The sequence below is a fragment of the Gopherus evgoodei genome, chromosome 11, assembly GCF_007399415.2.
Source record: "Gopherus evgoodei ecotype Sinaloan lineage chromosome 11, rGopEvg1_v1.p, whole genome shotgun sequence".
Classification (NCBI taxonomy): Eukaryota; Metazoa; Chordata; order Testudines; family Testudinidae; genus Gopherus; species Gopherus evgoodei.
Genome location: NC_044332.1, coordinates 59,755,091 through 59,771,326, shown reverse-complemented (window position 1 = coordinate 59,771,326; position 16,236 = coordinate 59,755,091). Strand labels below are relative to the sequence as shown.

The window sequence follows — 16,236 nt, the reverse complement described above, 5'->3', positions numbered from 1 at the left end:
TGTTCATTGGTGAACATCTCTTTTTAAATATCTCCTAATTTATAAATTTCAAGTATGATTAACCTGAATTCTGGCGGAAATACTCTAATTTCTACTGAAAAACACCCCACATGATTAATTTACACTTTCAGGCCTATCTCCATAAAAAGCTATAAATTCCATTAAGCTACAGACTTATGTTTAAAAATGAAAATAAACATCTCTAGCAATCAACTGGCTCCTCATTTTAAGTCTATAAGAGATGATGTGTTACCCTGACAATTATTTAAAATGTTAATAAAATTTTTGAAGTAAGAATTTATTGAACCAATCTTTGACCCTCTGTGCTTGATCTTATTTCCTAAGATTTCTTTCTCTTCCTCAGCATTTTTTTTCACTATAAAGTGACAAAAAAGTAGAAGAGATTATTGAATTATGACAACCTAAATATGGATATGCTCACCAGAGTGCAAAAATCTTCTATTTGCTTTAATTTTGGAAGAAAGATTCTACTCTTAGCGTTACTTGATACCACCACCAACTTTCATCTCTTCCTTGGTCCTGCGGGTATCTCCTTGGGTCTTTGACCACCACAGCCTATGTAACATATGTCATGTAGCGCAGGCTCCTTATGCCCATGTCTTATTAACCAAGATAAAACTGCAGGGGTTATGTGCCAAAACCTCTTTTGTCTCCTGTGCCTCTTTCGAGGATAACAGGTGCCATTCTCCTTGGAGTGAACTTTCCGCACACACAACCACAGATTTAGAAACAGAGAGAAAAATTGATAAAAAGAGAAAAAGAAATGGTTTGTGTAACATACCTAAATTTACACTTTACATAAGATAAACTAGATGAGGCAATCTCAGTTTAAATTACAGAAAGGAAATAAATGCTTGAAGGTTTCAAAAAGTACATTTATGCTCTGACCCTAGTGTCAGACTTCTAACCTTCATGCTGTTCCAAGGGGGAGAGAGAGAGAGCTCTCCCTTTGCAATCTTCTAAGTTTTCCCTCCCCTCCACCCCTCATTTTGGGTATGGCCTATCTGAACCCATCTCCCATCATATAAGTTTCCCCAGTTACCTATACATACAATAGAGTTTTACACTTACTGCTTTCTCTACGGCTTTGCCAAGGCAAGGCCAGACACATGGCCAATAGAGGATACAACTGTTTTTGATAGCTGTCTCTCAAAAGCTTAACAACCTATATCCAAAAGAATGTTGTTCAGCGACTCTTAGTTGTGCCTGGCAAGTAGAGTACTTTCTGATTGGCTATACCCATTACTCATTGAGGAAAACAGTTTTACCTGACTGGGTGGAGTTTTGCTAAAGCTTATTTTCACCCTTCAACTCTCTTCATTATTAAATATTACTTTATTAATAGACACATTCAGTCTGTCACACTGAGCTCTAGAGCTAACCTATCACTTTTTTAGGCCAGTATTTCATGTTTGAAGATTTTAGAGTAAGGTTTGGGAAGAATCAGGTTTTATTACAGAAACTAAATGTTATCTTTAACAATGGAAAAATACTGCCTCTCCTCAATAATTTTCTTCCTAGAGGCTATGTAATTATGTATACCAAAAGGCAGCAAACCATTTGTGACAACAGCAGCTTTGAGGGTAACATTTCTATGCTAATAAATAAAACGCATTAAAAAACTATGCTGCTTAGTTCAACCAAGAAAAAAAAAATCTTACTGTTGAATAATGTATTTGGACTATTAAGAAAACTCAGTCCCTATTTAGAATTTTTGCTTTCTTTTGATAAAATGCATTTTTCACAGATATGAATTGCTGTATATTTCATGTATTAAAAGAATGCCAAAGAGACTTTTATAAGCCTTGGAAGGAATACAGAAGAGTAGGGATTTTGCCCTGCAGGATTCATGTTGGCAGCCAACATCTACAACAAATTCAGTGTTCATGAGGTGTAGCCTAGCAATATATACGTGTTGGCAAAAAAAGAGGAAATAATGAAGAAATACCGAAATAGAAATTTACCTCTTTGATCTTGTCTAAATTTGTTTAATACAGAAGGGGGAAGAATATTGTTTTCTTATTAGGAAGTATCCTTTAGTATTCTGCTTCGTGATGCAAACAAATTCTCATTCTGCTTCTTAAAATACTTACAAAAAAGCACATTTAGAATACAAACTTTTTTTCCCAATTAATATAACACATCTTTAATTAAAAATAAGAAATGTCAAAAATTGAATCTTTACAGCTGTTTGACCAACCTTTATGTCTATGAAATCCATCCATGTCAGCAAACTCGATATGGTTTTCATCAGACCAGTAGAGTCTACTGTTGACATAATCTATTGTAAGAGCCATTGGTCTGGAGATCTGTGTTTCTATGACAACAGTTTGATTGGTGCCATCCATTCCAACCCGGCCAATGTGAGGATACTCACAGCAATCAATCCAGTACAAATATCTAGGAAAAAAATCAATAATTTTTTTAATTTACAGCTGCAAAGGCACTAACATATAGCAGCTAATGTTTTTTTTAAAAATTGATTGGTTTTAAGTACTATCCAGGAATTGTTCCTTAGTGCTTTCATGTTCCAAGTTAGCTCTTTTGAGAGGTTTTTTTTTCAAAGAAAATTTTACAACTTCATAGCTTGAAGTATATATAGTATTTAAATGTATGAGTCGCCATGTTAGAGATATTGATGCAGTTTTGTAGCTGTACTTAAACCATTAAAGAAAAAGCTCAAAATGGGCTATATATGTCTAGATTGATTTAGGACTACCACCCTTAAATTCTGAAGTATCATCATGATTTTGCTAAGCTAAAATCTCAGGTCCTGCAATAATGTTATTGTTGAAAGAATTTCAGGTAGGTAAACTATCATAATACTGTATTACCATGCCAATTTTTTTATATTTTATACATTAATTTCACTAATCACAGCATTATGATAAAAATGACATTCTTTCATAATGGGCAAACTCCAAAACATAGTAATGATAGCACACTTGCCAAGATTAAAAGAGGCGAGAGTGTTGATGGAGGAATGTATGTTTCTAAATTGGCTGAAAATGAGGGAATATCACATTGGGTGGGGATTTTGTTTTTCCTTTCTTTTTCTGTTGATTGTGAATACTCAGCTAGGATGCCTGGCATGTGTTACATTTAAAAATATTTGTAAGGAGATGTTTTGCTGGTGTACTAATATAATTTATCTTTCATTAGCTATTGACCCACATACAGGTTAGAAAAAAAATGCAGTTATAAGATTGTGGACTCTGAAATTGGGACTTGAGTACAGGGGGTCTATTGTATTGGTTATTTATTTCAACCTCATGGCATATGTAGCTGTCAATTCTCTTCTGTAGGCAGCAAACACCTGGCCTTTACAGCTGGATTATCAGATGGATCATTATCTAAGAATGATTTGGGGGAAAGCAGGAAAGGTTGATTATTTCAGTTTATCTGGCTCATCTTTTAGTATGAATACACCTATATTAACTTGGGTAGGGTGGGTTTTTCCATAAGAGACTGAAATGGGCTCAGGTACCCTGTCCCCAAGGCTTTTGGGAAGTAAGTATGTTTTGGGTAGTGCTACACATGGTCATAAGGGAAAATTATGGGAACACTACCTGCTAGGAAATTAGTGGAGCACATTATCATTAAATTACAGGGGAAAAAATGAGTTACAAGCATAGCTAAGCTTGTTCGGATGGACGAGAAAAGCTATCCTTGCTCAGAGGCCTTTTTTTGTTGGCGTATGAAAGAGAGACACAGAGAATCCTCTTCTTCCTTCTCTAATTAGAAGTTAGACAAGTTGTGATGTAACACTAAATTCCTCCTCCTTCAGTTCTCTGTCTTTTACACATAGACAAAAACATCCTCTCTATACAAGGATAAGTGTTCTCATCCATTCCCACAAGACGAACTATGTTTATAATTACTTTTCTATTGTCACATCTCTGGATATAAATAGATCACACAGCACCAAACCTAGTGTAGTCTCTCTCTTCATATGTGCTATCTGTTCTGCACCTAATCAGAGTTGCTTTCTATATATTGATTTGTATTTTTGACTTCCATATGTTTAAACAGTTTGGTTTTACAGCATAACCTTCTTGAATGTCTGGTTTGACTTTGAAGAGTGACTGTGAAACAGGCATGGGATTCTGTATTTACTGGTCTTCAGTGATTTTCAGAGTAAATTTACTAAATTTATAATTCATTTTCATATTATTGCACTTCAGCACTCAGTGCAAGATTCACTAAAGGACTTACGCATCTGACACTTTAGGTGACTAAATCCCAGAATCAGGCCCCAGTGGGATTCAGAAAACACAAAATTCAGAAAACGGCTACACAGCTGCACCTAAACTCTAATCTTAGTGTCTGAATTTTTGCAATAAAACTTCCCTAAGCATCTACAATTTTGAACTTGACTCTGCCACTTCCCAGGTGAGAGCCTTAGCCACTGGGCTATTCTGATGTGGGGTTTCCAAAGTATCTCCTACTGAATCTGTTCCACTGTTGATAAATAATTTTAAGAAGCCATTGGAGCAAAAAAAGTGGGTCTTCCATGTTCCAGTGCTCTAACCAACACGCCACAAATTCATTCTCATGCTTGCTGTCTTGCTCTCCCGGGACCCACGATGAATCTGTTTCACTGTGGAAAATGAAAGAAACATTGGGCCAGAGAGACAGCCCAAATTTCTTTATGACTGTAGTCCTCAGGAGAGTAAGGATATGTCTACGCTTCAAGCTGGGGTGGGGGATGATTCCCAGCTTGAAGAGACATACCCATACTTGCTCTGATTGAGCTAGTGCTCTAAAAATAGAGCATAGCTGCAGCAGCAGTGCAAGCAGCAGGAGGAGTTAGCTGCCTCAAGTATATGCCTATGGTCTCAGAGTGACACATACTCAAGGTGTCCAGCCCCACTCACCCTGCTGCAGCTTCACTTTATCATGATAGCTCAATGAGAACCAATGGAATGAGTATGTTTTCTCAAGTTGGTAATCACACCCATAGATCAAAGTGTAGACATACCATCATCTCACTGAATGTCGATGAAACTAATGGTTTGTCTACACAGAGCAGCAGTGCACACTGTGGGGATGTAATTTCTACAGTTCACTCATGTGCACTGAAGCTTCCTAATGGGTTTTAATGACTACATACTAGGGAACCTTTAGCACAGAACAGCAGGGTCTATACAGACAAATTAACGTGTAACACTTTAGTCCACTTCAGACATTACAACCTTGTAAGGTTCATTACTCCACCATGTAGACAAGCCCTTAGACGCCTAAATCACTTAGTTTCTTTTTGAAAATGTTACCAGGATGCCTTATTTCATTCTCTTGCATCATCACTGGTAAGATTCTGGAGGCCACTTTATTCCCCCAGTTGACCCTGTGTATTCCCACAGAAGGCTAGTAAGATTACGCAAGTGTACAGAGAAAAGACATCATTTGAAGACAAAAGGGCAATTTCTACATTCTGTAGCACCAGTAATTAAAACCAGACTACACTAGTGTAACTCGGAGCAGATTTTAAAGACAAACGCATGAGTAATTGAGACCAGAATTTGTACACAATGAAGCTGTACAGATTAAATTGATGACAGAATTTGGTCTGCAGAATATTTAATACGGATAATGATGTTTGAGAGGAAGAATAACCCAGCTAGATTCTTGTAGCCTAACCTTAATTTGTATGAATGTCAGTTAGGGGGAAAATAAAACAAACACCATTGTTCTACTAGTAAAGTGAGAAAATCTGGTAAAATGGAGGCTTCAGTGTCAGATTTTGCCAGAGGCACCAAAAATTTCTCTGCGGCCCTGAGGAAGAGGTCTTTTGGGGGCAACAGGAATAGTCCTATGCACCTGTAATCCTTATTGGTGGAATATTTCCTCCTAGGTGATCTTTACAAACCACTGCGTGACAGAGAAGCTCTCAGGTCTCATTAACTTGTGCTCAAGGGCAATTTGGCCCCTGACATCCCCAGATCTAAGGAAAACAGTTTTGCCTGTAGCCGAGAAAGTATTTTTTGCCTTATTCCCCTCCTCATTTGTATCTAGGTTTGCTCTGGCATAATTGAGGAAAGAAAGCTCCATGAGTAGAGCTGGGTGACATTTTTCAAATTTTACATTAGGGAAAACCTTAATTAATATTGCATTCTATTTTCACAACATTTCTTCCTAATTTTTAAATCAACCAAAAAGCTTACTAGAATGTCTCAGACTTTCAGGGGGGGAATTTTGTTTCTTGTTTTTTTCCTCAATCAGTTCTACATGTTTGGAATTATTTCTTTCAATGGAGAAAATATTTTTTCATTTTACATTTTTGTCCCTGTTTCTGGAAACAGTATGTGTTGAAAATATAGCAGCAGGTATGTTTCTATGGCGATTTTCAACTCAAAGGTACAGATGCAAAATCTACATGTGCAAGAAAGCTACTGAAATGCAGCTTCAGGTATGTTACAAAAGAAGGAAACAGAACATTGGCCCAAAGCACACTGCACAGCAGTGTAAGGTGGATAGGGAATTTTGGCCACAGACTGCAGTAGAATACCTTCTCTTATGAAAACTGTGGTAACATTTTTTATATCCCCGCTATATAGATGGACCATGATTTTTAGCATGTTACCTGAAAGGATGAACTGGACTCATCTAATACCATTTCAATCACACAACAACTCAATGAACTTGAAATTTGGGTGAAAAGCACATACCCCAAAATCCAACCAAACAACCAAAAAATAACCTGAATGATTTTAGTGATGGTTTTCTCTATCCAGCACCTCAAAAATATTTATTATGTTATTAATTTCTATTGTGGCCATTGCTTCCTCAGAAATTATTGAGCCAAATCATCCTTTAAGCACCCACAACTCTGAGCTGGGGTCAGGAACCTAAGTTTGAACTTGCTTACTTTTTACAGGTTGTTCTGATAGATGGGTCTGTGTCTTGTACCATCAGAGAAAGAGAATAGGGCTTGGCCAAAACAGACAGGGAAATCAATCAGGTGATCCTGAAAATACTGGGGCTTTTGTAAAGACCAGTGTCTCAACACTGCTCCATTGGGGTCCCTTTTCCTTGCACATCATGCTGACAAGGACTCACACCAGCCACTGCTAAATCGTTTTTACCCAAAGTGGATGGGTAAGAAACATAATATACTGCCAACAGGTTCAGCATTTTCTTGCACTACTGTATCCAAGTAGGTTTGAAGAGGGATAATGCTATGAAAACTGGCCATCTCCTGGACCCAGCACTCCCAGCCAAAGCCCCTTTCCAACTATGAATGCTGATGCTGCAGACGTGGACAGAGAAAATTGTCTGGGATCACTATATAAGAGCTAGATGGTATCATCATGATCATCCTCAAGGAAAGTATACTGCTGTTCCTCCTTTGGAAGCCCCCACCCCATTAGCTTCCTTCTGTCAGTGGCATTTGAGATTATTGGAGCCTTAGGAAATAAAGATAGAAAAGAATAATTAATTTATTTCTACTAAGACACTATGAGAGCTTTATTTATCCTTCTTAAGCAGAAATGTGAGCATTACATATTTAATTCACATCTGAAAAGGAAACAAAGCAAGCTTTATCTATTCCATGATTTCAGATGAAGCAGTCAATGCTACTTGCAAATTTTATTTATCTGAAGAAAGGTTCAGTTACTTCATGCTATTATTTTTATCAAATAATCCTAAGTGATATTCCTGTTAAAAATGATCTACACTGTAAACAGCCATTTTAAGAGCTGAAACTGTATTACGGGAAACAAGCAAACAGACTTTTTACGACTTTTTCAACTACATTAACACTGATCTGTTAGTGGCCATTGTTTATACATATATTTATTGGTGACTTGAGTGTGCTTCCTGTTTATGAGGCAACAACTGTACACCAAGCTAAATAAACCCAGGCAGTAAATGTTGTGAGGTTACAGTTATCACCTCATAAACAGGAAGCACCAGCAAGTTGTTGGCCCATTGCAATGTCTCACTTAGAAATTAACGTTTTCTTTTGCTATTAGCTGGGAAAAGTGGGACGTTATTTATTTATTTATTAATTATAATTTACTACTACTACTAGTAGTAGTAGGTTATTGTCAGCAATGAGTTGGTGCTTTATAGATAGGTATGACAAAAAAGCCTCAACACTGGAAAGCTTACAATCAGATATCTTATGAAGTTGTGTTTGTTGTGAGCAAAATTATTTACTTCACTGATTTTTACAGTAATTTTGCCCGCTACAAAAATATCTGGGTGTATATCAATTCTCAAATGGTCAGTGATTTTTGACGGACACTGCACTTTTAAAAAAAACAACTCTAGCTGTGAGTTAGTCAGTGCCCAGTGCCCATTATTCCTATGATTCTGGTTCAGTAAAGATTTAGATTGGGAAGAAAACAATAATGGTGATATTCAAACAGAAACCTAATGTAGATGAAATATTTAACAATGTTGACATTTAAATTATTATCTGTATGCTTCAGGATAACAAATTATTTAAATGATGGGGCAGTTCCTATGTTTCAGAACTATTGTTTCGATCTGAATCGTCTGTAGGTTCAAGCACGGCAGCACTGGATCTGTTTACAAACTCTTTTTGTTTGTACATTTTCCATGAGAGCTAAAATTATAGAGAAGCTAATAGTGAACTCCGAGAAGTGCCATTTTTGAATGCCACCAAAGGCCAACTCAGGTCAACTACTACAGTTTGTATTTTTAAAAATTCACCATATTGCACATATTAAAATAATGGCAAAAACTATTTAAGTCAGGAGCATTATTAAACATTTTTCATCTTTGCACTAGTATATGCAGAAGAAATCTGAAGAGTGTTTTTTAAAGACACATGGCATTTCACTGCCCACTATTAATTTGGATAACAGCAAATGTAGAAAAGAGTAGCTATCATGTAACTCACTGCAGTAGATATGTTAAATAAAATGTAACCATGCTTAATGTTTCATATTTAACATGACACAAATACCATATGATCCACACAAATACCACACAAATTATCTTGCAACAAGATGTGTTATGATACAACAACAGTGATTTTTTCTATAACCTGAATTAATCTCCATGGCTATTGCTTTTTATAACATATGAAGATACAGTTAACATCTTTTGTGTATTTTAGCTTGCTCATATACAATAAACCTACTAAGATAGTAATAGCTTTGCACTGGGGAAAAATATATTTGAGGACTTCAATGATAATTCATTATCTAGTTCTGATTTTATATTAAACTATTGTTCCATACCCAGCTTGAGGATCTAAAGATAGATCTCTAGGAAACTTCACCATTTTTTTCACAAGAACAGTGGGGTATAAGCCACTGAGTTTTGATACTTCGATAATCCTTTTTTCTGCATCAGACCAATAGAGATTCTTTCCAATCCAGTCGACAGCTAGCGCATTGGGAACAGCTGTGTTATGTACTACCTAGAAGAGTTAAGATGCACAAAGTTAATACAAACTTTTGTACTGGTGACCCCTTTCACACAGCAAGCCTTTGAGTGCGACCCCCACTTATAAATTAAAAACTCTTTTTAACATATTTATCGCCATTATAAATGCAGGCGGCAAAGCAGGGTTTGCGGCAATGTCTGATAGCTTGCAACCTCCCATATAATAACCTTATGACCCCCTGAGGGGCCTGACCCCCAGTTTGAGAACCCCTGAGTTAATCAATTAAAAAAAATTATTAACAACCAAACTGATTTGTGTGCGTTTCAAAATGTTTAAGAGAAGAATACAGGATCCACTGTGAAGCTCTGTGGAAAAAAGTTATACAATAATAAAAAAGTCTGATCTTTTTTAAGAAGTAGATTTATTTAACAAAGATGATTAATGTACTTTCTGTCACAGAGGGAGAATGGGGAATCCCAAACAGCAACTGTAGACTGAACCTGGAATGCCACTGGATTGGATTTAGTTTTTGGGAGTACTTTTTGTTTTGTTTTGTTGAAATCTTCCTTGTCACACAAAAAATGTTCCTTTTAGAATAAACTTGTTTTTTAAAATTTCCTATCATTATGGAACACTGAAAAGGCAAGGATTTTCCACTCTCAGGATAGCTGTTTCTTGGCAATGCTCCACTCCCCCCTCTGTCAAGAGTACAGTGGGACATATCCCTCTTCATTGTGACAGTGATGCCAATACTTCAAGGCATGCATGCATAAAAGTACACACTTCTTGCAAAGAGGTGGAAATGTCGTAATGGTAAGTAAGTTGTCTTGCAATATCAGGCAGTTCCCAAATAATGTAATTGGCTGAAATTAGGAAGTAGAAGCTTTTTAGCAAGTTAGAACTGCTGGATTATATGCAAACTATCAGGAAGGAATTTTGAGGGCAGAAGTAATTGAGTATCCCAGTAAAATAGTTTATGGTCTATGGACTAGAGATGGGTTGACCTCAAAAAATCTGATTCTTTGGATGCTTCTGTGGGACTTAATCAAATATATCTAAAATATATTTGGACTACAAATCTCTTCATCACAGGATTTTTTGAAATGGTCTTTTTGCACTACTTGCTTTTGGCTGGCTGGACCCACTGATGTCATGCCAAAAGGATGACAAAGCCAACAAACAGACAACTCAGGAGTCTCCTGGCAGTACAAAGCTGGTGTTGCTATCTCTACGCTGCCCCTTCACAATTCCTAGAGTTAGGGACATTAGACCTGTAAAAGTGGAACAGGGCATAGCTAGTGTACTCCTGTTTGGAGTAATGGTATTTTGGGGCCCTTGTATCCAGGACAACACAGAGTAGCCATGTGTGTCCTTTTAAGTTGTGCCAGTGGCTAAAATAAAACTCAACTCACTTTAGAGGGCCTGCACAACAACCTATGTACCACTGAATCTCTTTATGTAGGGCTTAATTTGTGCAGAGAATATGCTGCTATTCTTCTGTGCCCTGAACACCCCCTCTCCTAATATCACATATTTTCTTTAAGCTTCAAAATTCTACCCATTTAAGTCTATAACACTAAAATATAATCGAAACAATGTAATAGAGAACCATTCTATTTCTCCATCCCTGGAAATAGCCAAGCCTTTTTAAACACTATGTAGTGTGATCATTCAAATATTTTAGCTTATCTTCAAGCCTTTGTTCTGGTCACTGAAGTAGCACTTGTAAATGCTTTTGCACCAGAATCTAAAATCAACAGGCAAATCTGAAGCACATAGTAGACTACTTTTTTAAATTGTATATAACATTTGTGGCAATTAAGACTTCTCCAACTTTAACTATAGATGTAGGCTGCAAGATAATCTACTTCAACCATTACTATGGATGTGTTCAATAAATATTTGGAGACACAAGGTGGGTGAGGTAATATCTTTTCTTAGACCAAATGTTAGCAGTGAAAGAGACAAGACTGTGGACTCCACAGAGCACTTGTCTCTTTCACCAACAGAAGTTGGTCCAACAAAAAATATTATCCACATTGTCTCCCTCTCACATACTGGGCCCAACATGGCTACAACAACACTACAAATAAAAAATATTAAGTTCTTTATTACTTGACAAGATCACTTTAAAATTGTCCTGTTTTGGACAGCAGATTTTATTCATATGGACAAAGGGATGGAACATTTTTATTTCCTAATGCCTGTACATTCCCAGCCTTATAGTTCACAACCTTCCAAACCTTTACACAGGGGCATTCAATAATTTTATAGAAACTGGATGATTCTAGAAACCCTCTTACAATTTACAGTGATTCAGTCACCCTAACTGAAAACAGCAACCCAAATAACTGGATTCTTTTTTTCTATTGTCCCTTCCTCTCAAAGGATTTTGAAATTGCTCCTTCAGAGTTATTTCAGACACTGAGATATACGTATGTGATATTTTTATTAAAAAAAATTAAAAATGTAAATTTTACATCAATATCTTTGATTTTAGAGGGTTTTTTATTTCAAGAAAACAATTTGCATTTGAATCTCATGTAATACATAAAAGTTTATATCCTTTTACCTTTAAAGCTGCTTCTTTGAAAAGTTACTCACCTGTATAGTAAAAGGAGTTCTTCACTGTAGCCTGGTTTACGGTGTAATGATAATATTAATTTGGATAACATGGGAATTTATTGATTTGATTTTAATAATACTATTAATTATTATCATCAATATTAATTAGTATGCATTTTAGGATCGCCAATCTGTTTGATCAGAAGATAAAAGTTCTTGTCCTGAATCAGGCTCCACAGAATTTATAAAGAACTCTCGGAGGTATGACAGGAAGCTCACACTGAGACAGATATAGCCTTAAAAACTTTTTGTTAAAATGAATAATAGTAAGTAAATGGTAAAATACCCAGAGTTACAAAGTTACAATTGCATTACTGCTATTCTACAGATACATATGATAATATAGTATTATATGCAACAAAACTTTTGTTAATATACTCACACCCTTCCTTGATGACCTGGTGGTAAGAGACACAGGAGCAGCCTTGTGGTTCAGGTTTCTCAATTCTTGAGTGAGGGATGCAGTGCTTAGAAAATGCTAAGAGCTATCAAAGCTGACTAGGGTTTACTTGACTAACTTAAACTTAAATCAAAACCTAATAAACAAACTAAGAATAAAACTTAGGGAAACCAAGTTTAGCCTAGTTCCTTTGAAACTTTTAGTTTAAGAAGAACAAGGATAGCCAACTAATAGTAGCAGTCATCGTAGATAGACAGAATAGATAGAGTGGAGGAAGTAAATGAGAACAGAGTAAAGTGAGAATGGAGATGGAGAAAAGTGAGAACTGGAGCACTCTGTTGAGGTAGGTCACCTCTTTTTATAGGGCAAATGCTGGAAATCCTTCCTTTTATGCCCAAATTTCATTCCTCACCCAAAGAAATGTTAGGGTACACTTCCCCATAGGCTAATACGTATGTGCGTATTGATGACAGGTATGTACGCACATCTGTCTCTTGTGGTGTACTTGTTAAGTCTGTGGGTACAACACTGAAAACCCCCCTATGCCATTCCCATTGTCTGTTGGTCTAAATAAAGGGTCATGGACACAGGCATGAGTACTCATCTATTTAGGTAACGAGATATAGATCAACTTTGCTTTCTAAGTAAAAGGTTTTACTATAGATATGCTAACTTTGTCTTAGCTTAACATACAGAATATGGCCAGTAGGTTTCTTGCATTACAGTCAAACTTACTTTAATATAAATGTATAAACCTATTATAATAAATCAAATACTTAAACTGTAAGAAAAGTTATATATATACAAGCTAGCAGGTTAGTCCTATAGGCTACATCACATTGACTATATATATATATATTCCACTTATGGGGTACATTTGCCTTGAGTGCTCTTGTACTCTTTATCAAGGGAATAGAGAACAGAGATGCCTAACTGCCTTCTCTTCCACAGAATCCAGATGTCAGAGAATCACAGAAAAGTAGGGTTGGAAGGGACCTCAAGAGATCATCTAGTCTAGTTCGCAGGCTTGGATCAAGTTAATGATCCCTGACAGGTGTTTGTCTGACCTGTTCTTAAAAATCTCCAATGACATGGATTCCACAATATGTGTTGGAAGCCTCTCCCAGTGCTTAAACATCCTCATAATTAGAAAGTTATTCCAAATATCTAACTTAAATCCCCTTGTTACAGATAAAGTTGAAAACGACTTGTCCTCCCTTCAGTAGACATGGAGAACGATTGACCATCATTCTATTTATAACAGCCCATAGTGTATTTAAAGGCAGTGGTCAAGTCCCTCCGCAGTCTTCTTTTCTCAAGACTATACACGCACAGTTTTTTTTTAAACTTTTCCTTGTAGGTATTCTAAATATTTATCATTCTTGCGCTCTCCTCTGGACTCTCTTCAATTTGTCCACATCTTTTCTGAACTGTGGCACTCAGAACTAGATACGATCGTCCAACTGAAGCCTAACCAGTGTTGAGTAAAGCACACAATTAATTCCTGTCTTACACATGACACTCCTGTTCATACACCGCAGAATATTAGCCTTTACTGCAGTGGTTTTACATTGTTGACTTATATTCTATTTATGAACCACTTTAACCCCCAGATCCTTTTCAGCACTATTACCACCTGTAGCTAGGGTGACCAGCCAGCAAGTGTGAAAAATCAGGATGGGAGTGGAGGGTAATAGGAGCCTATATAAGAAAAAGACTCAAAAATTGGGACTGTCCCTATAAAATTGGGACATCTGGTCACCCTGGTAGCTTTGTATTTATTTTTTCTTCCCAAGTGTAGTACTTTACACTTGCCTTCGTTGAATTTCATCTTGTTGATTTCAGACCAATTCTCTAATTTGTCAAGGTAATTTTAAATTTTAATCTGTCCTCCAAAGTGCTTGCATGCACTTCTTCCCAGCATCATGTCACCTGTAAACTGTATAGGCATACTCTCTTACTTCATTATCCAAGCTGTTAATGAAAATATTGAATAGTACTGTACTGAGGACAGATCCCTTTGGGACCTCACTATATACTTCCTCAACAGTGAACCATTGATAACTACTCTTTCAGCATGATCTTTAAATCAGTTATGCACCCACCATATCGTAATTTCATCTAGATCACATTTCCTTAGTTTGCTTGTGAGAATATCATGTGAGACTTTGTCAAAAGCCTTACTAAACTCAAGCTATATCACATCTACAGATTACTCCCATCCACTAGGCCAGTAACCCTGTCAAAAATGTAGGACTCCCCACCCGAGTGGATATTCCATGACCTGTCTGCCTTCCCCTCGGACATACACACATACACAAACAGGATACAGGTAAGTAATTTTTCTTCCAGTGTTTGTTGATAGATTAATAAATTGATCTAGATTCATTCCACTCTTGGTAACTCAGAAGCAATGATCTAAGGAAGTGAGTGCTAACAGTCTACCTAAAGAGAGACTATATACAGCTCTGTTAAAAAGAGTATCTGATATCAGTGCTTCTAATGATGGAATGCTGCTTCATTAAAGTATGAACTCCCCCAAGTAGCAACCCTACAGACGTTTATAACTGGAATATTTCACAAGGGTGCTGCACATTCTGTCCAAGCCCTAATAGAATGAGCCATAATCTGATCTGGGGGTTCTAGACTAGCTATATAATAATGGGCCTTAATACAACACAAAATCTATTTAGGTAGTTTTATGGTTGAAACTGGATGGCTCTTCATTCTCTCAGCAATTGCTATAAACAATCCTGGGAAAGTTCAGAAAGATTTAATTCTTTGCAAATAAAAGGCAAATAAAATAGGTGCATGTATCATTTCATTCAAGTGGAAGTCCATGACCACTTTTGGATGGAATGGATCTGAGAGATATTTTATTTGAATGGAAAACTGAATAACGCAGGTCAGCCACGAGTGCTTGACGTTTTCTAATTCTTCTGGCTGACATGACTGTGATAAAAAAGCATCAAGTAATGCAGGAAGGAACAGGCTGCTATAGGTTCAAAAGAAGAACAGACAGAAGTACAATGAGGTCCTATTGGATAGGTGGCTCCTTAATGTGGACAGGCACTAGTAAGTCCCCTCAAAAAATCAGTTACATGAGGATGTTAAAAAATAGAACATCTTCTGATGGCTAGATGATGTATGATGTGCACAGTTAGCAGCTAAGTAAACCCTAACAGAATGAATGGGCAACCCTGCATTTTTCAGAGAAAAATAAATAATCTAAAATAATAGGGATTTGGGTATCACAGGAATTGAAATGGCTTTGTTCATGTCAACATATACACTTTTTCCACTGAGTCGCATAAGTTTGTCTGATAGTAGAAAAGACGCCACTAATGAATACATTTTGAAAATTTGTGGAACGCAATGGCTCTAGGAACAACATCCATCCAGTAGCTGGGTGAGGTTGAGAGATTGAAGTATTCTGCCCTTGTCTTGCATTAATAAGGCTGATAGAAGAATTAAGGCCCTTGAGGGATGAAGTGACAGCAGAATCAATTCCAGGTACCAGAAATGTCTTTGGTGGGTAAGAGCAATTAAGATGACCGAGGCCACATCCTGCCTGATCTTTCTTAGCACTCTGGAGATTAAGTGAATTAGAGGGTAAATATAGATGAGACTTATTGACCATGCAAATGCATCTGAAAGAGATCCTAGATCTCCCTGAGTAGAAGTTTCGACATGCTGATTTTGTCTGTTACAAAGAGGTCTATTGATGGTTAACCCAATTCCTTAAAGATATTCTGTATGACAGAGTCCTTTAGCCCATTCACAGGAGACAAAAGAAGCAAGTTTATCTTTTCAGCTAAGATGTTTT

At 36.7% G+C, this 16,236-nt stretch overlaps 1 protein-coding gene across 1 annotated transcript in view; it reads right to left on the bottom strand.

Annotated features, from left to right (window-relative positions):
* The window catches only part of LRP1B (LDL receptor related protein 1B), an 875,307-nt gene that overhangs the window by 186,979 nt on the left and 672,092 nt on the right, over positions 1 to 16,236 (bottom strand). The window contains exons 57-58 of the mRNA XM_030580310.1: positions 9,237 to 9,418; positions 2,222 to 2,421 (exon numbers count right to left, since the gene is read on the bottom strand). Coding sequence (XP_030436170.1) covers positions 2,222 to 2,421; positions 9,237 to 9,418 — 382 coding nt within the window. The remainder of the gene's footprint in view (positions 1 to 2,221; positions 2,422 to 9,236; positions 9,419 to 16,236) is intronic.